This window comes from Aphelocoma coerulescens, chromosome 2, assembly GCF_041296385.1.
Source record: "Aphelocoma coerulescens isolate FSJ_1873_10779 chromosome 2, UR_Acoe_1.0, whole genome shotgun sequence".
In the NCBI taxonomy this organism is placed as follows: domain Eukaryota; kingdom Metazoa; phylum Chordata; class Aves; order Passeriformes; family Corvidae; genus Aphelocoma; species Aphelocoma coerulescens.
Window position 1 is genome coordinate 56,106,755 of NC_091015.1, and position 25,042 is coordinate 56,131,796.

A 25,042-nucleotide genomic window follows, 5' to 3' on the forward strand; every position below is an offset into this window, starting at 1 on the left:
AACTGCCAGGATCTCCCATTTCACTATTTCAACCTTGTGAAACCTGTCAACAAGTGTATCCTTGTCTGAATACAAACAAGCAGTGGCAATTCTACACTTTTTAACAAAACCAGAGCTAACAGCATTAAGAGCAGATTTCTTAATCCAGTCTGCTAACAGCAGAGAGCTGCCACTAACTGCTTCCTACAGCATGGAAAACAAACAAACCTTAACATAGGTAAGAAGCAACAAATGGCTGTTGATAGCTGGATAGCTGCAGGTCATAACTGTATAGCTTACAGGTATGCTAATGCAAGGACAAAAGAAAAAATGGTAAAACTTTGGTAGAAGTGAGAGGTAGAACACACAGGTCAAACAGGTGAAACTTCTTCAATGTATTTCAGAAATAAGGCCTATGACATCCAAGACTGCCACTTGTGACACTCCTTTAAAAATGTAAGTTTTTGTAGCAGCTCTTAAATATTAGTCAACTAATATCCATCCACCAAACTAAAAAGGTAAACATTTCATGGACAAGGTCTACACATTTTATGTATATGTAGTAAAGAACCTAAACTGAGAGCAGCTTCCCATAGTAAAAATAGGAAGAAAACACCATAATTAAACATGACTTCATCATCACTGCTGCCTATACAGAAAATAATTGATGTTTTTAAGACTTAGATTTCTATTTTTCCTCTGACAAACTTGTAGATTAAAAATATTTTGTAACTCAAAAAAGATTCTGTTTAACTTAAGACATCTCAAAAATGTTCAAATTTATTTTTTCCAATTGAGTCATCTCTCAGTGAGGCCTAGAAATCTTTACAGATGTTTCAGAGCTTAAAACTTAAAAGGTTTTCTTTGGGTTTAAAACTGTGCTGCATAGCAGTTAACATAACCAAGCAAAAAATAAATCCCTATCTATCACTCAGACTATTCAAGAGCTTTGCCCTGTACTTGGAAATTAAAGTCAAATAGGCTTTCCTTTGGTAGCAGAGCAAGAGAATCTCTGCACACATTTTTAAGTTAAAGAGCACGCAATGACCTCAGAATTAAGAACAAAACCAAATGTACCTTCTTGACTAGGATTAAAATCTAAAGAAAGCAACCAAAAACCTGACATAGCACTGCGCTACTCCATGATGTAGCACTTTCTCTCAGTTTTAATTAGGTTAATTAAGAATACAGATAAGTCTGTTGTGAGATCACACTCGTAACTGTATAGACACTGCTACAAACACATCACTTTAGTCAATGTCAGTAATGCCACCATGATAACTTTATTACACTCTCAAATTAATCATATCCTCATCCTTAATGAGGCACAATTTAGCCATTTGCATTCAAATATGCATATAAACATCCAAAAGAGTTACCATAACAGTTTTTATTAAAAAACCTAATGTACATGTTTTGCCTCAGCGCAGCTATATTTTCCTTAAAAAGTACTGTATGTATCAAACATTTAAGGTTTATCCCATCACTGCCATTTATCTTTGAAGAGCTGTCAAATACCTCCAACTTTAATAAATGTCAGTACAGTCTCAAGAAAAAGCTCTCAGTTTTTTTTAACCAAGAAGCTTACTATTTCCTGACATGAAGACAACATGCCATTAACAAGTAATCACTGTGTCTACTGCATTCTCTCAGGAATAAGTTCCAAATCCCATGTGAGAATTCATACCCTGCCTCAAACTAACACAAGATACGTTATTCAAATAAATGGAGAGCATTTGCAAAGATCTGTCAACATTCGTATTTTTAACAGCTCTTTAAAGAGGTAATGGTGCAGATTACGTTCAAGCTCTTTGCCTCAGTGTAACACACATTTGAAATTAAAATAAAACATGGAAGACCAATATCTTTACATTTTATTCTTCAGAAAAAGAAGAATCTTAAAGAAAGCATGTAGTAGTCCACTTGTGCTTAAAATATTCAATGCATGAGAAAGCCAAAAGAAAAAAAATACACATTTTTGTACACCATGATCAAAAAGATAACATTATAAATTTTCAGAAATTGCACTGTATTTAGAACACACTCAAGAATCTGCTCCACTTCTATGTATGGCTACTGAGGCTGCCTGACACAGTTCCTTTTCCACTTTAGTTGCCAACCTGTGGAGGCCCTTCAGGAATCAGTGATGTGAAGAAGGTTGTGATAAAGGACCAAGCAGAAGCCATGAATCCAGGCTGCTGCTCTGTATTGCCATCTTCACCTGCATCTTCTCCGTTGTCTTCATCAATCCCATCATCCATAAGTCGCTCCTTTAAAAACAGAAATTGAAGCAATTCAACTGCTTCTTTCAGAATTCTGACATAAGGTAACCAGCAGTATCTTCCTACACTAAGTGACTTCTCTCAGAACAACCTCCTGAAGTAACTAGCATGAAGAAAGTCTGTGATTGAAGTAGAGAATCAGTAATTGCCAGACTGGAGAAATACAGAATTTAAGCAGCAGGCACAACCTGAGGACAATGCTGAAAGCTTTCTGGTTAAACCAACTCCATTTCACAGAAGTTGACTTTCTGTCCAGGCACTACAGCATACTTTACAGTAACACATAGGAGTCTCAAAAGACATGTCTGCCCTTACTCACCATCTCTTCAAGATCAGGGTTATTTGCATGTTGCCCATCACGGTTCACTTCTGCATTATTGGCTGCCTGTTGTTGGCCTCCCTCTTGCCTAAAGGGAAACCATCCAGCTTGGTGTCTATGTAAGAAAGTGGAACAGTTGAAAACCTCTCTTTTGAAAGGAACAAAAAAGATTTTTTCTTCTACAGCTAACTACTGCAGCAAATTCTGTAAGTACTTTCAAAGGAAGGAAGTTACATCTATTTTTCTGTAATTCATCCTTCTAGATTGAATGGCTACTCTCCAATGTCTGCATTAAGGTCTTGCTGTTCACAGCCCTCCGTTCCAGAAGACTAATAGTGTACCATGATTAGGTGATTAAATATGTAGAATACTTTTTACGGGTTTCCTCCCCATTTTTAATACTGAAGTTAAATACATTTTCAAAGGTAGCCTTAATTTTCTTAGTTTAAATTTGATTTTTCATGGAAAAAAGGAATTTAAACTTCAGCTAATGCTTGAACCACGTCACCACAGTAAATTAAATAAGCCTCTCCAACATTTCCAAGGGTCTATATTCTGATTTCAACTACCCTACCTGTATGAAAGAACAGTCCTAGTTAGGACTGAGACTATAGTGTAAGGAAACTCTCAGTGAATGAGATCAGTCCAAAACATCAAGCATTACTGCTGTTTTCCGCTTCTATTTACATCACTAAGGTATCTTCATATCTGAAAGGAAGTGATGACAACGGTACTGGTATTTCTCAACTAAACACAGAATGTGCTTAGGTCTTTATGACGTGCAGTTAAAAAATTTTTACATCTCTGTAATTCTACCAGACCTAGTGCCAACCATTATAGTACCACTACCTTAACTCTGCCTAACAAAATTTACTGTACACATCCCATTAAGTTATTTTGGAAATATACATGAGCTTAGCTCTACAATTTCACATCCAAGCAGTAAGTTTATGTTTATGGAAGTATATGCTTGACCTATATGAACCTCCCTGCCCTCACTCCCAGCTTCTAAATTTTCATCCCAAAATGCTACATTTCAATAATACTGATCTATTAATATCACCAATATGTAAGAACATTGTGTTTCAGGTATAAGTGGTATCCAACTTACTGTAAAAACATTTTGATAATTACCTTTCTTCACATCTGTTTCTCTACTTGTTTAAATTAATTTTTTTAACAGACACATCCTACTGCAAAGGGGCAGTGTGTAAATTTTTGCACGTGGATAACTTTTAATTTTAAATGGAATAAACATTAGCACCACACTCCACATCTCAGATCTGCAGCTATACACAACTGTTGTACTCACAAATAAACCAGCAGCATGGCTCCCATTACCATGACAAACCGACTGAAAGAAGAATAGAAGTATACAATGCTCAGAAGAATTGCTGCTCTAGAGAACGTGTACATCCAGTCCAGCCAGTCCCGGTTGAAGTCCTCTTCATTCACTACTGGGCCACCCTGTGCATTCATCTGAACATTTTGATTTACAGGCCTGTTCTCCTGGACAGCTACATTTGGCACTGCTGCAGGCTCATTTGCACGAGCATGTTCTGAATTTACAGCCTGGGCAACTGCAGATCTCGCTGGCTCAGTGCTGGAAGTCACTTGGGCTGAAACAGCAGCTTGGCTAAAAATTTAAACATAAACTCAGTTTGTCAAAAAGACATGCACCATAATTACTAAGCCTGTCTTCTTTGCTACAGTTTCAGATGTAATACATATCAAAACAAACTGCATTTTCCCTTAGATTTTTACTTACTAAGACATTAATTTAATTCTAATCCAAGACTGGATTTCATAATTTGCTGGACAAAACTAAGTATAAAACAGAGCCAGACAGAATAAACACAGATATTTTGATCCTGAAAAAAACATTTAATATATTCTTTTCACTAGTGTAGCTCAGTATGAAGATAATGTAGACTTACTACTGCATGTAGTACTGACGTACATACATCTGTTGCCACCATATCATCTGTAAGGGACTGAATGCAGGATACATAGAAAATCCAACAGGAACACCTTGGCCTGGAAACTGGTTGCCTATATTGCTAGGAAACGATTTAAAGAAAAATATTCAGCTCTGAATTGTGACATTTAAAAGGTGTGCTAGTATTAAAAAAACATTAAAGTAGTATTTCTCTTCTCATTTGTTCCCCTAAAACAATGCACTGAAATAACATATAGTGAGATCATCCAACACATTCCAAAAAAAGCACTACATTTTCATAAAATAAATTAATAAGCGAAGTTATTTCTATAGAGAGAATATTTGGTTTTGTACTTAGTATGTTACTAGCTGCATCTCTGGAACAAAACAATGCTGAAAATTTTTCAAGACTGTGCTAACTGCAGAAATTCTTCCATAAAATTCCTTTTAAGTTCAGAGAACACCCTTAAAGGTCTACAGGAGCTCTAAAGGGAAAACTTACTATCTTCTATAGCTTCGTTTTAGAAGCAATACCTGAAATACCACTGTGATCAGAGACGTGAAGAAATAACATAAGAAAAGACAACAAACTAATCTTTCAGATACAGCTTCTGAAGATTGCAACTAAGAACACTGTAAAGGATTATCTTCCCCCCCCCTTCAATATTTTGGGCATATGCGATTCTCCTCCCTATGGGCTTTTAGCTCCAATTCACATGCAAGAGATAAAACTCCTGTACATAAGTTTTATGTTTGGTTTTGTCTGCTATTAGACTTCTTATCCTCTCTTACCTCCTAGAGCATATAGCATGTTTTGGCAAGATTTCCAACTCTTTCCCAAAAGATTTTGATGTAGTGAACTGTAGTAAACCAGGACATCTTTCAGGACAGCATGAGAGTATAAAGCATGAAGAAAAGTTTATTCAGACTGCAGGTAGCAAAAGCTGAGACTGCTGTAATTGTACTGCAGACTACACCTGTTCCCTAAGTAAGGCACTCCCTGCAAAGATATCACCAAGAGATTTCATTAGTCTACCAGGCATTCAGATATACACGACATGCCCAGAAAGAAAGATGGGAGGAAGACATTAAAACCTTTTTCCATGCTACACATGAATAAATATTTCACTCTAATTCTGGACAAGAGCCTGCCATGCAACTCCATGACCTCTGCTAAAACTGTTATGTTTGCATTTAGCCATAACCTGTTTTGACAACAGTTTGGGGGGGGGGGGGGGGGGAGAATAAAGAAAGCAAAAGTACTCTCCTGATACCAAACACAAACTGAGATGGTCACAGGCATTATTCAAGGTTTGTTTTAAAAATTGAAAGGGTTAACTAGCAGCCCTGCTGATGTATTTATTTATGCATAATTAACATGTTGAAACAGCAATGCCATGAAGCTACTGTTGAAAAACATTAATCATGATTTACAGTTGCAAGCTACAAGAATGTGTTTTTCTATCCCTTGAACTGGCAAACACTTTGAGAGATAAGACTCCTCCAAAATTCATAAAACATTTGACCCCAAAATGTAAAGATGATTCAAATATTCTACATGAGTGCCATTAAGTACTGTGCTGAGACAAACCACTGAGCAGAGTCTCAATTTCAAGCAGGTAGAGTGTCAGATGGGGTTCTGAACAGGCAGGATCACCCACTTCTACCTCAGTCACCAAAAAGCAGTCCTACCCAACCTGCCTGAGTTCTGAAGGAATTCACCACTTCCTTCTCTCATCAGATACAGATTTTAGGGTTCTTCTTTGTAACTGCTATGTTGAGCTCAAAAATATTTGAGAGGCCTTAGGCTAACAGTTTGCCCTCACAGATACATCTTTTAGAAATATTACCAGATTTGAGCCTCTTCTTTCTTTCAAACTCTTGCAAAAGCTGCTTTCTTGATGCCTTAAAGCTTAACAGTAGATTAAGTAGCCAGTCAAACAAGACAAACCACAGAAGTTCAGTTATGTCATATTCTTTTCTTTCACATTCAAATATTGTGGTGGGTTTTTAAATTTATTTTTTCCAAATAGCTTTTCTAGAAGACGTGACTTTTTGAGAAGCAAGACTTAGTTTTTCAAGACCTGGCTCCGTTAATCAAGCAAAAGTAGACTGGCTTACAACTGGCTTCTGGCTTAGAATGCCAGCTAGTACAGCAGTGTTTTGTTTGCTCATCAAAAATCCAAATGAGGCAGATGTTGTCAATTATACAGCTATTACAGTTGCCAGGATATTAAGTTAGCTTATGAAATTCAGAAACAACTCTTAACAGTGTACCAATGTATTTCAGTGAGGAGAAGAACCCCCCCCAAAGGAAGAGGATCTCCTCATCAAAGCAAGGCAGCTTGTTGTTCAAGGAAAAAGGAAAGTAGCACATACTTTCTCCTCATCTTTTTCCAAAAAGAGGAGAAAGAGGTAGGAAGCAGACTATTTCAAAAGAATGGCAGCAACAGCATGAGAACAAAGAAGCAAACAGGATCTGTACAGGCATTCCAAGACTGGAGAACAAAGCAGAGCAGACAATAGAAGAACAGCTGGATAAGCCAGGAAACAGTTCACATGGTAGAGGTAGCTTCAGAATATTCTGAAAAGACACATAGTGCTCCTCAGGATGGCCAAAAAAGCTCAAAATCACTTCTTTTGGACTACGGAAGACATCCAAATGAACTAACCAGCACTGAATTTGAGGGTAAGGTTATCACGAAGATACTGCTCACCACCAGTGAAAAAAACAACTTTTTATTCGGACTTAAAAGCTCATTCTCTGTCACCTGCCTAATTAACAGTAACTGCATTTGTTTAACCTTGACCCACAAACATCTCATTTATGGCTCATCTCATATGAGCCAGGCATATCAACTTCAGGTGGTATTTCAGTATCCTCTGCTATGCTATTTGCTACTTTGAAGACAATACAGTGAGCAAAGGTGACTGATGCAGCAAGGTATTTATGTGCTAGGATATATTGCATGCTGTCAGTATGTCATTTTGTTATTTGCTTTCAAACATTACTGTGTGCACAATATGAAATCATTTCATTAGATGGGCCACCCACACTTGACAAATTATTTCACTGCCTTGATGTTTCTTGTCTGTTTACTGCTTCCAAGTGCTCTCCAATCTGAAATGCAAACCCTGTCAGGGCTGAGCCCGTCTGTTCTGTTTGTACCTGCACAGCACAGCAGAGGCCCTGATCCTCAACAAAGTCCACGGGAGCAGACAATGCTGTGCTTGCTCCCTACAGCTGAAGACTAACTTGGTAGATACATAAGCTACTTGCCCAGTCCCACCTCAAGTTTAGATTTTTTGAAAACAGCATTTGCAAAAGCCCAAAAGCAACAAAGTTAATTTTTTTCCCTGTAGTACTTCCAACAATCTGAACTAAATGCTGTTTTCCCAAAGTACGTTCAACTCTCACATTGCAGCTTTAAGCCAGGAGCTGAAAAAACATCAAAACCGTAATTTAATCATCTAACATTCACATCGCTTATTTGTACAAATCAATCAAGTATTGCAAAATACCCAAGGAAACTGACCCTCACACAAATTTTCAAATACCTGGAGATCTTTCCCCATCAGTAGTGCTTACAGTTAATCATGCAGCTATAATAAAAAGTGTTTGGTCAGGGAAATATAAGAAAAATCAACAAAGTAACACCAGTTTCAGCTATGAATCTTCATATTCCTAACAAGTCTTGATCTGCATATAAATTACATTAAAGCTAGATCCCATTGCCCCAAATGATGTTTAAGAGACAACTAAAAAAACCAGAGGGCATTTCTTACTGCTGGAATACAAGCAGCAGTGCCCCAAAACAAGAGGAGATGCATCTGAAAAGATTGCTGAAGCTTTAAAAAGGGTTTTTAAAGAAGCAAGCAGGCTCCAGCAGGCACTGGGCACAGATTATTTGGAGTTGAGCAGAGCCAGTACTTAGCAGTCCCCAAAGATCTACTTTAAGTTCTGACAGCATTCCATTAAAATACTTTCCAAAATAAAAGGCCTAGGATTATTTAGGGTTTGTTTATTTGGCATTTCTGTTCAGATTAGGAATGCACTCTTGGAAACCTCCAGTCACTTCCTCGAACTGCAGTTCTGTTTGCACCACAGAATGCTCTTGGATCACCATCTGGATTCCTTTTGGATTACACAAAATTGAAATATGTGATTTGGGTGCACTGCTAATGCACCTTAGCCACAAGCAGGACCCTATTCCAGGTAACCAAGATAAAGATCATCCAAGTAAGATTGAAACCCCTGAAATATGCCCAGTGATGTCAGGTTCTCAGCACTTCTTTCAGTCTACAGATCCACTCCTCTCAATCCACATTACATGCTAGACATAGCACGTCACAGACTTAGTATTTTTAACTTACTTTTAAGTTATTCTTTCTTTCCAAGCAGCAATGTCTCCCAAACTGACACAAATTAATTCAGCCCAAAGACCTAATAGTGGTTCTGTTGCCTTTTTGAAGTCCACAGCCTATTCAGTTCACCACACTTGACAAAAACTCACTCAGAATATGTCTATGTGAAAAGCTAATTAGAAAAACATTAAAACTTTTTACAGATTATTCATTTACGCAACACATAGTAAATTGCTTCTGGAATTAATTTACATTACACCAATAGCACTCTTGACAGTCAACCTGGTCTCACCTAGCTTTGTGAGAAAGGCAAGTATGACCACTTCTGTGAAGATGCATTTGGTCACAATAAGTGCTCCACCCACTCCAAAGGCAATCTCTTCCCAGCAGACAGTACATTTCAGACAATAAAAAAAAAATTTGAACAAATTCAAGATGAAAACTAGCAAGAGTAGTAAAGTCTAAGTTAACTCTAATGAGAGCATGAAAATTAAACTGAAACTTAATAAACTTTCAACAGCTCTTGCCATCTGTTTTCTCTGCAGCAACAGAAGCAATGTTACTGTTAGCACATTCATACCTTAGGGTTTTTTGTGTCAACATTCTCCAAATTAGGTTTCTAGAATCTGTACAGTACTGGGAGAACACCTTGTCAGAAAGAAAACCTGAAAGTGCTCCCTGAGGAAACGACAGCTATCATCTCAGAACACCATCCTCCTGTTGTCCCCTTGGAAGAAGCTACTACTACTACTACTAACAACAAAAACAACACGTTTAAGCAACTTCAAAGGTCACATGGGTTAAACTTCCTAAAGCTGCTCTTTAAGCACAAAAAAAAAAGACAGAATTTTAATAGCTATGCAATAACACATCTGATCTAGAAATGCAAACTGGCTACCTTTTATTGGTATGTATGAGAATCCCTAAACATTCTGTTGTAGATACACAGCACTACATGTACTCAAAACACCTGCATACCATTTCTACAGTTGAATCCCATATGGAGAAATGAGGAATTACAGCTCTTACATATCAAAAACTAAAAACCATCATATTCTGATAAGAATTTAGTGTTGACTACTAAAACGAAGGACAGAAAAGACAACCAGAAACAATAATTATATCAGTTACATTACTAAATACATCCACTAGACATATTAAAACTGTACTTGTTCAAGAAGGCTGAGGGCAGAAAGCATAAAGAAAAATAAACAGAAACAGCCTGAAGGGGAGCACCAAGAGCACTTCCTCTTTGACTGACTCCTGGCTAAAACCACTAATTTTCATGTGAAAACTTTTCTAATGTGACTTATGCTTCAAGGTGAACTAGACAAATCATTTTGCAGACTGTGAAAGAAACGTAACTGCAACTGAACATTTAAAGCACTTTAAAGAGCATCAAAGAGCGAGGATTCCCTCAGTCTCACTTACCCTTGCATTAAATAAGGGAACTGGTGGCTTGGTGTGGAGTTGCTGTGTGCTTGTGGAAGATTACGATGCCTCACTCCATCTCCACTAGTGTTCAAAGACGTAGAAGAAGCTTCTTGGTTTGTGGGTGAGGCAGCAGTTGATCCAGAACGGTCTAAATTCTTAAAAATAAATAAAATCAAGGTTGTGGATCTTTTGCCACAGCTGTAAGATTTACTACTGTGTCTTAAAAAAACTACTTCCTTTAATGTTTTGTCACAAGTTTTATTAAGAATGTAAACACTGGGTAAGTCTTCTGTGGTTTTATTGGTTCTGGCACGTCTTAGTAAAAACAGAAATTCAAAATTGCACTCAGGTGCACAGGGGAAAAAAAGAAAGAATTTTTCAGAAAGACTCAACACTTGATAGTTTCCAGAGAAAACCACAAGTCACTGGGAATCATAGTTTCAAAAAGCTGAAGCAAACTAAAACTTAATTGAAAGAATATTTAACAGGAATGAAAATTCTACTGGCTATCGTTAACAGAACTACAACCTCAGGACATGGCTACCTTCAACAGTGACAACAGTGCCTGCAGTGGCTTAAAATACCATTCTTCTATCCTCATCTTTAGCTACCCCTTCTACTCTTCACCCTCTTCATTGTGCCAGCTGCCCAATCCAAATTCCTGTGCTAACCACTGGAAGGGGGCTATCAACAGGAACGGGAAAACAGATAGGAAGTACTTAGGCTCCCAGGAACACGCCTGAAACTAGTGGCAGACCTTCAATACCTGGCTTCTAAACTGTCATCGTAACAAGATTACAATGGGGCCATTGAGATGCATTACTTCAGTCTTAATAAATCCCCAAATCCTGTTGCTAAGAATTACTGTAATGTTAACTCAGTAAAAAATCCTCATTAACTTTGACAACTCAGGAAGTGAGGAGGTGGAATTACTTACGACATCGGTATCACATTTGCCCTACAAAGACAACAAGAAAAATTTACCACTAGACAGGGAGGGTGGGAGGGGAATAAAAATAAAAAATAAATAGAAGGACAAAGGCCATTCAAACTTTGAGTTAAGGTTGTTTCCTCCAAAGTATTATGAACTTAGCACTTTGCATACTGTGTGCTTTAAGCAGTCATTAATACAGTCATTCAAATACAACATTACAATTGATATACACACCAATAAAACACTTGCCAAGGAGGCCAGCTGTGTCCTGCTTGCAGAGATATAAACACAGACTTTGAAAAGATGCTGTAGCCAGACCCCTCTACCACTGCTTAAACTGCTCATGTTTCTGACTGTCACACAGAAGCCTGACACAGGTCCTATCAACAGCAGAATGAAGACAGCTCAAAAGAGCATTGCCCATAGGCTGACAATCCACACACCTCAGATGAAAAGTACCTACAATGGTATTGTATATATATCCCTTTCTGACTAACCTTCAAGGGTTGCTTAGTGATACTGCCAACTCCGGAAAAAGCCAAGAATTACAGTAATGACTACCAAGTCCTCAACAGAAACATAACTGCTTTAAAATGCAATACAACCAAAGACCATCATATCTGGAGGGTGTGAAGAGGGGAAGGCTCAAAACACCATAAACAAACATGTTCTGTTAACAATTTAACTAATACAAGTGTTAAGAACATTTCCTACTTTTCACTGTCTTACAGACACTACGACTACCTTGAAGTTCATACATAAATACCAGCCAACTCCTGTCAAACAGAAAAAACCCTGGCCAAGTTCCACCTGTATCTCATGACAACAGCAATATTTTGACTGGTCTCTCTTAAATTTTCACAGAACAACTCTCAACTTAGTTTTTTTCAAGTTCTGAATGCACTGTTCAATTTCTGCCAAAGATACAGGGATATGGAGAGAAAGGAGAGTGTACTTTTCAATACAGTGTTAAAAAGAAAGAATGGCTTAAAAAAAAGTAGTGCTTTGTCATCTAATAAACACAACTGTATTACAATTTGAAAAAAGGTAATCTTTGTTTAAATAAAAGGACACCCTTAAATAATCAAGTCTAATTGTACAAATTCATATGGCATGCGCTACTTTAAACACACTATTTTACAGACAAATATAAAAAGTTAAAAGAGAAATTAATGTCAAGTTTCCTTAGCATAGAAGGAATTTATGTCCTGTGTATGAAAAAACTCACTGAGCTACTGCTGGAGGTTGAAGCTCCATGACCTTCTCTACTGGTGCTGGGTTTTGGAGAACTTGGGGGTGTCCGAGATGTACAAACCAGATGAACCATATGATATTCATCTTGCTAAAAATTAAAGAAATTGAAGAGCTAAAGCAACAATATTGGAGAAACAAGTAAAAATAGTCTTTAAAAATTCACTTTCAAAGTTGTAAATGCTAAAGAAACATTATACAAAACAGAGAGACCAAAAAGCAACACTTTTCTCTAGCACAAGAGAATCCTACTGCTTCACAACTAATTAATGTCTTCTTAGAAGCTGTCCACAATAACACATGGAACATTGACTTTAACCCAGTTTTCCCTAAAACAGCAGTATAGCAGAACCAGTGGAAGAACCCCAGGAGAAACATGAAGAAGTGTATAACAAGCTTTAACTTTTACTTTGGAAAAATCTCAAATCTTTTACAGAGCTCAGTTTCCCTAAAATTAGGAATGCTTACGTTTGCACTGAGATCTATGAAGAGTGTTATTCAATAGAGATATGAGGGTACACGAAAAATGTAGGCGCTGGAATTCCACAAGCAGACCAAGGTAAGAACAATGTGCCAGCCATTGCATTCACCTTGCTCCGGGTCTAAGCTTGACTCAAGCCTAACCTGCAGACACCCAACTGAAGGGCCCCTGCAGATATTCCATGCTCAGGGAATGCTATTCAAAGTGCTAGGTGGGGCTAGAGTATTCCTAAATATTTGAAAGTGAGGAAGCAAATGCCTGCCACCAGTTGAAGCCATGTAGCAAGGCCATGCCAATTCTGCAGGAACACACTCACCCCCCCCCCCCCCCCCCCATCTGGAGGCCGTAACTTCAATCTGAAGCTATTTCACTGTACCAAATTAAACCACCCCCTTACATGGCCATAGCAACACAACAGCTATGGCTGCGTATTTAAATTGCACACCACACCTTCATCAGTAACTAAATTTTAAACAAGAGGAGGAACAGAAACACCCCTCTATCCTCTTCTGAAATCAGGATAGTGCAGGCAAGCTGCCATTTTTAATGAGATGACATTCAGAAATGCTGCATTTGGAGGGGTTTTTTTAAACTATCTATAAATGTGCTATAACAGCCATTTAACCATTTTTAAGGTTTTGATCTTTAGGAATAGAGAAAACTATATAAATGCTTTTATACACCACTGTGCATTACTGCTAGCATAGCCAACGCAAACCCACAGTCATTTAAACTTCTCCCCATGTACTGGTCCCTAACCAGCACAGCCTCACTGCTACATAAAGCGTAATTCCTGACCACTCAGTATCTGATAGCAAGGATCAGAAAGCACTGAACACAGGTGATTAGCACTTTGACCATGTCAAAAGCCTTTAAACTAACTAATCACCTTCTCCCTAGATAAGAATTTATGCCCCTGGGTAAGGCAAGGGAAGCTAGACATATCAGTTGTTAAGCCTATAGCATACAGCTTTATTAAATGTGACAGTTTATTGTAACATACTTCTATTCATAAGTAATGTGTTGGATATCACTGTGCTAGAAGAGTGCCACAACCTCCAGCCTCGAGACATCCTGTATCAGTGAAATGACACTGGTCAGTACCAAGGAGCAAGTATCACAAAGCTAGACTGAGAGATTTAGTAAGTCCTCAGATAATATTAGGAATTTATAGATAATCCAGTAGGAAGATTTTGGCAGAGAACGAGACTGAATTAAAGTTTAATCATACTTCTTTTCTAAAAGCTCTCAAAAGCTTTAGCACAAAAAACTCCACTTCTTCCAACACAAATGTCTAACTTTGTGCTTAAGACGGGCATGTTTTCAAATTCACTAAATTTCTTTAACTACAGCCAAGGCCTGTAACTACTAAAATGCTTTAAAGCACAGCTCCTATATGGTGAAGGAAAACATTAGTTACAAAGCTTCTCCTCTAGCACATAAGCAAATTTTGAAACCTTGTTTTCTAAAACCAGTGTGCTTCAAGTAGGCCAAGTGAATTTAAGGAATTCAGATTTCATTTTGTCCTTAGCAAGCAAAACTAAGCTTTGAGGTAAGTTACATAAGCATTCGCTTGAACTTTTAAGTGGTACAAGGCATACTACATTGGTTTGCAGTAGTCCAGCTTCAGCTTTCTAGTACACCTATACATAGTAAACTGCAATCATTTTCTTTGGTAAGAAGTTTAATCCCATTTAATAAAATCTATTTCAGAATAAAGATTATAAAGGAACAGCAGTGTTAGCCTGCTGCAGCAATACTCAAGATGCCTCTCCATCTGTTTCTCCATCCTTAATACTGAAGTTCAGTTGCTAACTTTCATTAAAGCCCCATCCACATTTGGAGACTTTCCTCCACAGGAAGTTTTAAAATGTGACCCACCCACTCTTACAGCATGTACATTGATTTTTACCTCAATACATAACAAAAAAGTATCATTACCAACAGCCAGGTACTGTATTACAGAGTTCATCTATTTCATAGGATTAAAAACTGTGCAAGGACTTAAGGTATTTCCCCCAATAACAGCTGCACTGTTTACAAAGAATTTAGACTGCTCAACATAATGCATCGTGTTTTCTGTCACCATCGAAATGGAAACAGAAGTTCTTTATCATCTACCCTAAATACCTTGTTCTATATGTTATTAAGAACTTTACTAACTTAATGAAGTCCTTATTACTTGGTATCATCAATCCAAACTACTGGAACCAGTTTGAAAACCAAGCGCACATATTCCAAGATTTCCTACATGAGATACCATGCACATTCAGGATTGGGATTTAAATGCTGACTGAAGAATCCGAAATCAGATTAACAGAGTTATTTGTTCCAATAGCAACCAACAGAAGAAAAAAATGTAACAAATTAAAAGAGCAAGAACCAACAAAGTTTCAAACATCATCAGGAATGGTTAAGAGCTGACAAATCAAAAACAAGACAACAAACAGCCTTCCCAGGAAATTATTCAGGAATTTAGAATTCTGGTTTTGGATATTAAATATACTACTCTTTGTCTGCTTGCACAAGTGCCATTTTTAATGTAAGTTCTGGATTTAAGCCTCAATGAGAACTTAAATGATGTCCCAAATCAACACAAATATGTTGTATTATTCCATTTATGTGACAGTGGTAACCATTCAAAGAAGTCAAGGCCAGGTTGGATGGAGCTCTAAGCAATCCAGTCTAGTGGAAGATGCACCTGCCCACAGCAGGAGGGCTGGAACTAGATGATCTACAAGGTCCCTTCCAACTGAAATCATTCCATGATTCTATGATACACAACAGATCACTTGCTTGGGACTGAACACAGCCTACTTAACTCTCCCACCAACTGGAAACATGCCTCAATCCACAAGTATCATAATCCTAGACACAAGGCATACTTGAAAATACATTTTCCAGAACATAACATTATATGGTTACATCTCTCAATACAACGAGAATTTGAACTTAAACAACACAAATCTAAATTCCTATTTCCCAAAAAAGAGGTTTGATCAAATATTGTATGGTGTTGATATAAAGCTTACTTTTCTGAGAACATCTTTCAGCTGCAGATGATCAGGAAGCAGTCTGCCAGAATACACCAGTCTCTGATCCTTTGTAGACTAGGAGATGGGGACAAAGAAAGGAATTTAGCTTTTTTCCTGCTGTACAGGTATACAGCTGGAGATAACATCTGCAGATGAGAAAATTCCTTATAAGTCCAACCACCAACAGACAGACTTAAAAACATTTTAGAGGCTTCACAAGTCCAACTCACAAATTACTTCTGAAAAAGACTTCTACTCTTAAGCACTCAGCAAGAGTGCCGTAACATTTAACACCACCAAAGAGTAAATGCTTGTTAAGAAAACTTCCCAGTACATTCAAAAATTCCTGTCTTTTAATGGTTTGTTCTTTACCCTGCTCCTGGTCCCAGGCACCTTCTGAAAATATAGATGGAGAAGTGGCTGAGGCAAAGAAAGTTAGCAGAATGATGGGATGCCAATTAAAATATTCAGAATAGAACAAATTTTACTCTTTTTCACTAGGAACTTTCTGTTATTAGTCCTTGCCCCCATCCTCAGACCCCCTGCAGAAAAAAAACCAAAACCAAAAACATCATTGCATAAAACAAGGAGGAAAGCATTAAAAAGCAAGAAGCAGCAAAAGCTTTTTCTTTAAGGTAGGCTTCCAACTTGGGTAAGCTTTTTTCCCTATTCTGACAGTTTCACAGTTTCAAATAATCTAGTATTGCAAACAAAGATTTTTATTTTTTTAACAAATTATATACTATTCACGTGATAGTAACTTTGGACTATTCTACACAATATAAATAACAACAAAATTATTTTAAAGGAAACTATTTGAGGTACCTATCTACAGTAAGATGTCCAGTATGCTAAAACAAAGAGCTTACTCAATCAAACAGAAGAAACAAAAACATCAGCCCCACTCAATTCAGTTTATGCTGTCAAAAAAAAATTGGTAAATATTCATTAACATGCTGTAACTATGTGAATATATAGCTCCCTTAAAAAAAAAAACCCTCCCAAATATTCACAATTTTGAAAGAACCTTAAAGAGAATCCAATGGTCACACCAGTTCAACTACTGCTTGCACCCTAAATTAATTCAATAGCATTTATCACTTAAAAGTTAGTGCTAACATAAGCAAATGCTAAGTGAAGAAATCTAGCCTAACATCAGTGAAACAAACATGCATGAACTATTTGAAGAATTTCCCCATCATGCAAACAGCAAGTCTTACACCTCTCCTCTTTCTACCCCAGCCTTCTGCTGCCCACTCTGCAGTCTTGTTCACACTAGGACAAATAACTGAGACCCAGATTTCTGTGATCAGAAAAAGCTTTCACAGAAGTTTTGACTTTTTTTTTCTTGCAATAGCCTTCTACAGATCCCAAATAACTTAGCAGAACATAGAAATGTTACAAAACTATTGGGGTTTTTTTTAACCTGGAAAAAAAAATGGTCATATCACCAGAACAAAACAGAGATACTCAAAGCAAACAATTCTAATAAGTACTCAGTAAATCTCAAGCTGTACCTTTTTTCCCAAAGCCATACTAGCCATTCATGATTAAATACACTTTTTAAAAAAACACCCTGCCACACACTGTGCAGAACTGTTTACCACTTCCACTTAAGAGTAATTTTCTCTATTCTTCTGCATTTTTCTGTATTTTTACTTAGTGGCATAGGACACTATTTTTATAAGTCTCACAACACGGGGAACTAGTTATTTGCAGCTGAAATTGATAAAATACACTCAAAAACAAGGATGTACTATTTCTATTTACATTTAAAACAACAAGAAATGCCTGACTCATGTCAGTAACTTCTTTTGAGCTATACCATTTTGTTGCTCCCTTCAAGCAAGAACAGGCTGCTAGCAGAATGCAAGCTTGCATTTTGTATTTGGGAAAGGCCTCCTTAGAAAAATCAGAATTTCAGCATCGAGATTAAAGAAAACTTTAATTTCCTGTAAATTGGAAACTTGTTGCTTTAGATTGACCAGTGCAGTCAGAAGAAAAATCTTAAGAATCCTTGTTTCTGGGTCCTGAGACCGATTAACTGGAGATTAATAAGAACAGATAAGCACTTAAAACAAGCAAAGCACAACAGCAAAAACCCCTCAAACTCCAAATCTTTAAATCATCATCCAGCATAGCACTAGAGTGTTGTTTTGACTGTCCCACTCATAATGGAGCATTCTACACGGTCACTTTCAATTCTTCTCTTCAGTACCTCATGAACCAGTCCCTCTTCCACCCCCTCTAATCAAGTATCTTCTCAAACATGACATAGTAACTTCCAAATATGAATACTTTACAGAGATGGAACTGCGAGATCAAAATTACCCCTCAAAGCTGACTACATAGCCTTCAGTAATGCATTTCAGCTCCCTACAAACCACAAAAAAAAGGTTAAACATATGTTGAGTACTGTTAATCATGTTAAGCCAGAGACTTTAATGGGGAAGATGAGGCCTTAAACCCCATACTCCTCCCTTCATAAACTGAACACCTACCTGAGAACTAAAGGATTATCACTTGCAATTCTCAGAGTGAAAGCCTTAAATTCTGAAATGGGCTTGTTGTTTTTTTTTTTAATGCAAATGGAAGAAGAGGGAATAAATGTGGAAACACAGTAGCTCACATATATGCCGAAGTAAATGGAAAAGGCATTCAACTCATCCTCTGCCAGAGGAAATTTCACTGCCACACCTCCTGCTTCAAGGAACAGCATGCTCACTGCTAGCTGAAACATTAAACTGTGATGGAAAAACACCTCAAACCACATAATTAGAGCAGCCCCATTTTCAGAAGCAAGCATGTGGCATCAGAAAAAATTATTCTAGAACCTAAAGTTTAGAGTGAGATGGGAGACAGTTCACAGATCAAAATCAAAAGGTATGTATGCAAAACTAAGAACTCCAGAGCTACTGGGTTGGTTTTTTATCTCCATTTTTCCAGGCAAGACTTCTTGTGCAATGCTTAGCCCAAATTAGCTATGCCCAGCACATTACCAAACACCAAACTAATATAGTGTAGCAGTGTCCTTTAGGAACACAGGCAATCTCTGAGCTATACCGTTGCAGCTACCAGACAGGTATTATTTTAGTTCACTAAGCTTCTCTCCCATTCTTCTATAGGAAATAAAAATCAGACAATGACATGTGCTTAGAACTGTAGGTAAATGCTAGATGACAGGTACTACAGGCAATGAGAAATAGCAGTTTTAAATTACTGTTTATGGGTGTCATCAATGCAGCAGTTAATGCACTGAAGGTAGGATCTGCCAGACTGAGACACACAGGCTGATTTTACAACAACCTTGAGTTATTTTACGTAAGTATTTCACATTTAGGGACACTATGACTGCAGTACTCTATCTATGAAAACTGGTCAAGTCAAGGAACAAAAATATTGACGAATGTGAACCTTAGTAAAGACTCACACACTAACTGAACATCTTTTTGAACCTATTTAGCTTATTCAAGTACTTACTTTGGAAAGTACATCAACTTTAATAACAACTAAACCAATTTAAATCTGCCTGTATTTGAAATCTGAATGTACTCAGGCAAGTCATTTACACAAATTAATCTGGAAAAATCACAAACAACACTGCCTCAAGACCTAACTTCTCATTTGCCTGTTCTAACCACCTCACTTTCTGAAGACATACTCCTAATAAATTGTAAATTTAATTAGGACACTTACAGTTACCATCAGTTTACCAACTAATTTACAGAGGCACATACAAGAATGAGGTTCAAGTCACACAGAAAACTTGAAATATTATGTTCAGCAGTGACAGCAACTGATTTCTGTTTTATACCCTTAGAGAACACTGCAAGGCCTGTATATAAAGTCTCTGTGTTCTGATGTATTCCCACCACCTTAAAATAGTGTTGTAATAGAAGTTATATCCAGGACCTATCATACTGAAGGAACAGAGAAATCTTATCAACAAGCTTTTAACACTGATCTGGTTTAAAATGGAAAAAAAAAGGGAGAGGGCGGGGAGCTACTAAAAGCAAAAAGACTTACACACATTTGAAAAAAGCAGTAGCACTCAACATCAAAAATATATCAAGCCAAAAATACACTTTTTGAATTTACTATACATGGGAGCCATCCTAATTAATACCTTTCTACTCTCCCACGTTATTACTTTAATTTGAAAGGTCCTATGAAATAAAAATACTGTGTTCAGTTATTAGTTTAACTGCAAGTGCAGTAGATCTAAATTAAATTGGAATTACTGAGATAATTTTCATTGAAGAAACTCCCCATTCTTTAACCCAGCATAAATTTGGGTATCATGAACTAGTCATTTAATACTGAGAGGCATGTTGAGGAATCTATTTTCATCAGAAGAAAGATGTTTTAGGAAACTGAAATTTAACACTATACCACTGTTTAAAGCCTACAGTGCAACATGAAAACCTCTTGTTCATTAAGGTTCTTTCCTTGCAGGAGCTCAATTTAGCAGGATCATTCACAGGATGAGTCAGAAAACTAGTGTTTAAACACAAACTCGTCACTGGAGGAGATTCTAGTGAGGAGGATGAAGCAGCAATCAGCTGGAGTCATATTTTTGTTTTTCACAGCAGATAGGCTCTTTCAGAAGAGAATTACTCACAGTAATAACTACATCTACAAACTCTCAAAACTGTTTAACAGATGTCAATGTACCAGTGACACAGCCCAAGTTGTTGGCTGCTTTTCTTCTTCTTTCTCCAAAAAGCCGACACCCTTTCTGAGACAAAGCTACTATTTTATTTTCCTCTGTCAAAAAAAAATCAACAGTAATTCTTCTATTGAACTAGGTGAAAAATAATTTACAATATAAATGCCACCTTCTTCTGATGTTTTCTAAAGCCTCGTTGTAGGCCCCATATGCTGCTGTAGTTCTCACACAGTTCTCTGGAACAAATTTTTAAATATACCGTTCTGTATGACTGCCATTCTACACATATACAGTATTATCAATTATTGCCTATGCTTTTTCCATAGCCTCTTTTTAATTGCCAAATTTAGAACTTGGAGGAATTCAGAAATAAACAGTACTTCCCTCAGGAACAAAAAAGGCTATAGGTATTAAGTTTCAAAATACAAGTTTAACACCTGACAGCAGAATTTTCAGCACAATCTCAAGAAAAATGGCTTCTCAAGGAGGAAATAATTTTGGAGGTTGTTCAACTACATGTTTCAAATAATATTATGAAAAAACATCTATCTGCTCCACACCTCACTGAATTCCCTAGATCGTGTTAACCTTCAGTATATTGCTTATACTTTAGGACAGAACTCTTAGCCAGAGCTGTTAGATTTACAAAAATTAGTCTCAAATTCAGTTATCTGAGATACCTAAATCTCAGTTCCCAAAAAAAGCTAAGTGAAGCATTAGTAAGCATCTTTAGCGATATCGCCTTTCAGGATGCTACACTGCGATCGTCTCACACGATGTATAAGAGCAGCTTCCTATTTGCTACATTGCCAACTTCCCTGAAAGCAGAGGGACGGCCATCGCCTTCATGCAGATCACTCTTCGGCAGCAGGACTTGTTTATTTTGCAGGGTTTACGGGAAGTCTTGACCGCCTGTCCCCAAGTCGCCGCAGGGCCAGCCTTACCGACAAGGCGAGAGAAAAGAGCTGGCCAACAACTCACCGGCTTACTGGGGTACACCTTGGAGAGGTGGGACTTCAGCTTGCCCACAGTCCACTCCAGAAAGCAGCTGATGGTCTGGTCGGTGTATTTCTGGTTGGGGGCCTTGATGATGAGGGTCACCGGGTGCTCCACCACGCTCTGGTCCATGCTGCCCGCGGGGCCGGCCGGCCCTGCCCCGCTCTCCTTCTCCCCGGGCACACGACGCCGCTCGAACCTTTGGGGTGGCTCCGAGCGGGTTCAGCGGCCGGGGGCGAACTTCCTGGCGGAGCTGGGGGAGCCCATCCCCGTGCTGGCGCTCCGGGAACCGCAGCCACGGGAGATCGCACCCTCGTCCCCCCCGCCAGCGAGGGTAGAAGGAACAGCGCGGCACCCGGAACGCACCCGGCCAAACCAAACCCCTCCACCCGCAGCACCACCTCGGCCTCCGACCGCGGCCGCCGCGTAAAATGGAGGCCGGAAGCGGCGCCGCCGCTGCCCCCGCCCCCCGCCGCTCCCGCCGAGCGGCACCGGGGGGCGCCCGGGGGCCGGGCAGGCCGCGCGTGACGCCATGGCGGGGGGGGCTGTGTGGTGCCGCTGCCATTGTGGCCGTGGGCGGCGGCCGCGGGGCGAGGTGTGGGTGTTCAGCGGCTGCTCGGGTCGGGGTGTTCATTCACAAGAAGGTCTCAACGACTGAAAAGCTTAAATGCTTCTTAGCATGGGAATTAAAGCTTTGCTGCCCGTGTGTCTTGCCTCCGTCACCGTTGCGTGGGAATGCCGCAGTGTAGTTATCCCAAATATCCTTGTGAGGTCAGGAAGTGCTATTTTATAACCAGAATGGAGGCCATTGAATCACAAAGAATCACAAAATCACAGAATGGTTTGGGTTGGAAGGGACCTTAAAGATCATCTGCTTCCAGCCCCCTGACATGGGCAGGGACATCTTGCAGCAGGACCGGGTTGCTCAGAGCCCCATCCAGCCTGGCTTTGAGCACTGGCCAGGATGTGGCATCCACAGCTTTCCTGGGCAGCCTGTGCCAGTGCCTCACTACCTTCACAGTAAAGACTTTCCTAATATTTAATATAAACCTATTCTCTTTCAGTTTGAATCCATTCCCCCTTGTAAATAGTCCCTCTCCATCTTTCTCGTAAGTTCCTTTCAGATACTACAAGGCTGCAATTAGGTCACCCTGAAGCCTTCTCTTTTCCAAGCTAAACAAACCCCCTTCTCAGCCTTTCTTCTAGGAGAGATGTTCCATCCCTCTAATTGTCTTGGTGGCCTCCTCTGGACTCACTCCAACAGGTCCATGTCCTTCCTGTGCTGGGATCCCAGAGCTGGATGCAGCACTGCAGGTGGAGTCTCACCAGAGCAGAGCAGAGGGGCAGAATCCCCTCCCTCCCCTGCTGCCCATACTGCTTTGAATGCAGCCCAGGACACATTCGGCTTTCTGGGCTGCGAGTGCACATTGCTGGGTCATGTCCAGCCTTTCATCCACCAGCACCCCCAAGTCCTTTTCCCCTGGGCTGTTCTTTATCTGTTCGTCCCCTGCCTTGTGTTGATACCGAGGGTTGTCTCAACCCAGGTGTAGCACCTTGCACTTGGTCTTGTTAAATCTCATTAGATTCCCATGGGCTCACTTCTTGAGCTTGTCCAGGTCCCTCTGGATGGTATCCTGGCATCACTCAGCTTGGTGTCATCTGCACATTTGCTGAGAGTGCACTCACACTTGTTTATATCATTAATGGAGATATTAAATAACACTTGTCTCAATATGGACCCCTTATGTTGCTCAATAATTCTGTCTAAAACCATAAAATAAGTTTCTGAATTTCCAGGTTAGCAGTGCAGACTTTTAATCATCAACGTGATTTTTCAGTTGCTGGGAAAGAAAATACTTTAAAGGATAACCATCAAGGTGGTTGGATAAAATGACAGTGAATAAGGGAGAAGTCCAGTTCATAATACTTCTGCTAAATCTCTACAATAAAAGTTGGCCTCATTAACTTGATAAAAAAAAAAAAAGCTTATAAACACCCAAATTGTCTCTTTAACAAACAGTGTTTCCTTCTATTCCCTTCTGTCATCAAACACTGTATGTAACTACAGAAGGCACAGGAGTTTCAGACAGGTTTGATTTTTCCAGTAGATAGTGTCCCTTTAATGCCAAAGAATCAGACCTTTAATTAAGCTGGAGTGAGGCACAGAGAAGTTTGCTAATAGAGGACCATAAGGAACTCCAGCTTCCAAAGGGAAAGATAAAAAGAAAAGCCTGAAGGAATATCATTAGCCCCCAGAACCTAATCCTTCCTTTTAAATAAAACCCGGATGCAGACAACAGCTAATGTTAGAATTTGCAAAAGCGGAGGAAATAGTCCTTATTTTTATGTTTATTGACTTTTAATTGCCTTCCTCTACAACCACGCCTTTGCAAACCTCGTGTTTGAGATTGGAGCATGAGACCTCAGGTGTGTTCCTACAGCACCTGTTGTATTTGAGATGGCTTATCAAATTGTTGATGTGGACAACTGGTACTTGACAGCACCTTCAGCTACAACACTGGACATGCTCATACCAGTTTCCCAGTTTCCTCCCTTGTTACATAAGAACAATTGTTTGTTCTTGAAATTCTGAACGTGCTGTCACTACCAGAGAATGTTACTTGGAATTCCTGGGAATTTCCAAGAATTAACAGGAATTTCCAAACACCAGGCAAATATTTGTACATAAGGCAATGCACCAAAATGGATCAGCTAGCTGATCATCAGCACTTGGAAGGATTAATATGCAAAAATCAAGTCAAATAGTCCATAGAATTTTTCATTCAGGGTGGTTGCAATTTTATTGCTTGGCAATTTGGTAGTCTATAAATACACACAGTATTTCTATAGTGCACATTTTAGCTACTATACAAAATTTCAGACTTGGGATAACCGAGAAATCTCCTGAGTTAGAACCTGAGAACAGTAAGATCTCGTCTGTGGTGGCATTTTAGAATCTGCATGTTGTGACAGCTCTATGAACAGATCCCTGCACAGTACACAGGCCCTCAGAGGGCAGCATAACATTTGTACCAATCTCATTTTAGGACTAAAACATAAATTTTGTAAAAATGGTTCAGCATTAATTTATGTTCCAGAAAATCAGACTCATAGAATTATAGAATGATTTGGGTTGGAAGTGACCTTAAAGATCATTCCAAATCCCTGCCATGGGTGCATAAATGCCTTTTGAATATACATTGTGAGATATCATATTACACCAAGAGTCCATTTGATATTTTAACATGCAAGAAATTATGTCGTTATGTTTAATACTTGTCTAGCTTGACATACCGTGACACATCCACAGCAATCTTTTTGCATATTTGTGTCCTCTGTGACATCTCTGTAGTTCAGA

The 25,042-nt window shown here is 38.8% G+C and overlaps 1 protein-coding gene across 5 annotated transcripts; it reads right to left on the minus strand.

Annotated features, from left to right (window-relative positions):
• Positions 1 to 1,239: 1,239 nt before the first annotated feature.
• On the minus strand, positions 1,240 to 22,124 carry HERPUD2 (HERPUD family member 2). Of its 5 annotated transcripts, none has more exons than XM_069007606.1 (8): positions 21,670 to 22,124; positions 16,017 to 16,094; positions 12,481 to 12,594; positions 10,316 to 10,473; positions 4,518 to 4,640; positions 3,893 to 4,216; positions 2,581 to 2,668; positions 1,240 to 2,249 (listed from the first exon to the last, which is right to left on the minus strand). In XM_069007606.1, the coding sequence occupies exons 1-8, from the start codon at positions 21,814 to 21,816 to the stop codon at positions 2,088 to 2,090; spliced, it is 1,194 nt and encodes a 397-aa protein (XP_068863707.1). In that variant the 5' UTR covers positions 21,817 to 22,124; the 3' UTR covers positions 1,240 to 2,087. The 5 variants fall into 5 exon arrangements, with proteins under 5 accessions (XP_068863707.1, XP_068863706.1, XP_068863708.1 ...); XM_069007605.1 differs by having other exon boundaries at positions 2,581 to 2,695; positions 21,670 to 22,123; XM_069007607.1 differs by lacking the exon at positions 16,017 to 16,094 and having other exon boundaries at positions 2,581 to 2,695; positions 21,670 to 22,123.
• Between the last annotated feature and the right edge of the window lie 2,918 nt (positions 22,125 to 25,042).

What these genes read in the sequence shown, in the direction of transcription:
- HERPUD2 (XM_069007605.1), bottom strand. Translation starts at nt 21,816, where the DNA reads ATGGACCAGAGCGTGGTGGAGCACCCGGTGACCCTCATCATCAAGGCC. An exon ending in TGAAAGATGTTCTCAGAAAA is followed by an intron (nt 12,595 to 16,016) that starts GTAAGCTTTATA and finishes TTTAATTTTTAG; the next exon opens with CAAGATGAATATCATATGGT. An exon ending in ACCCTGATCTTGAAGAGATG is followed by an intron (nt 2,250 to 2,580) that starts GTGAGTAAGGGC and finishes CTGTTTTTAAAG; the next exon opens with GAGCGACTTATGGATGATGG.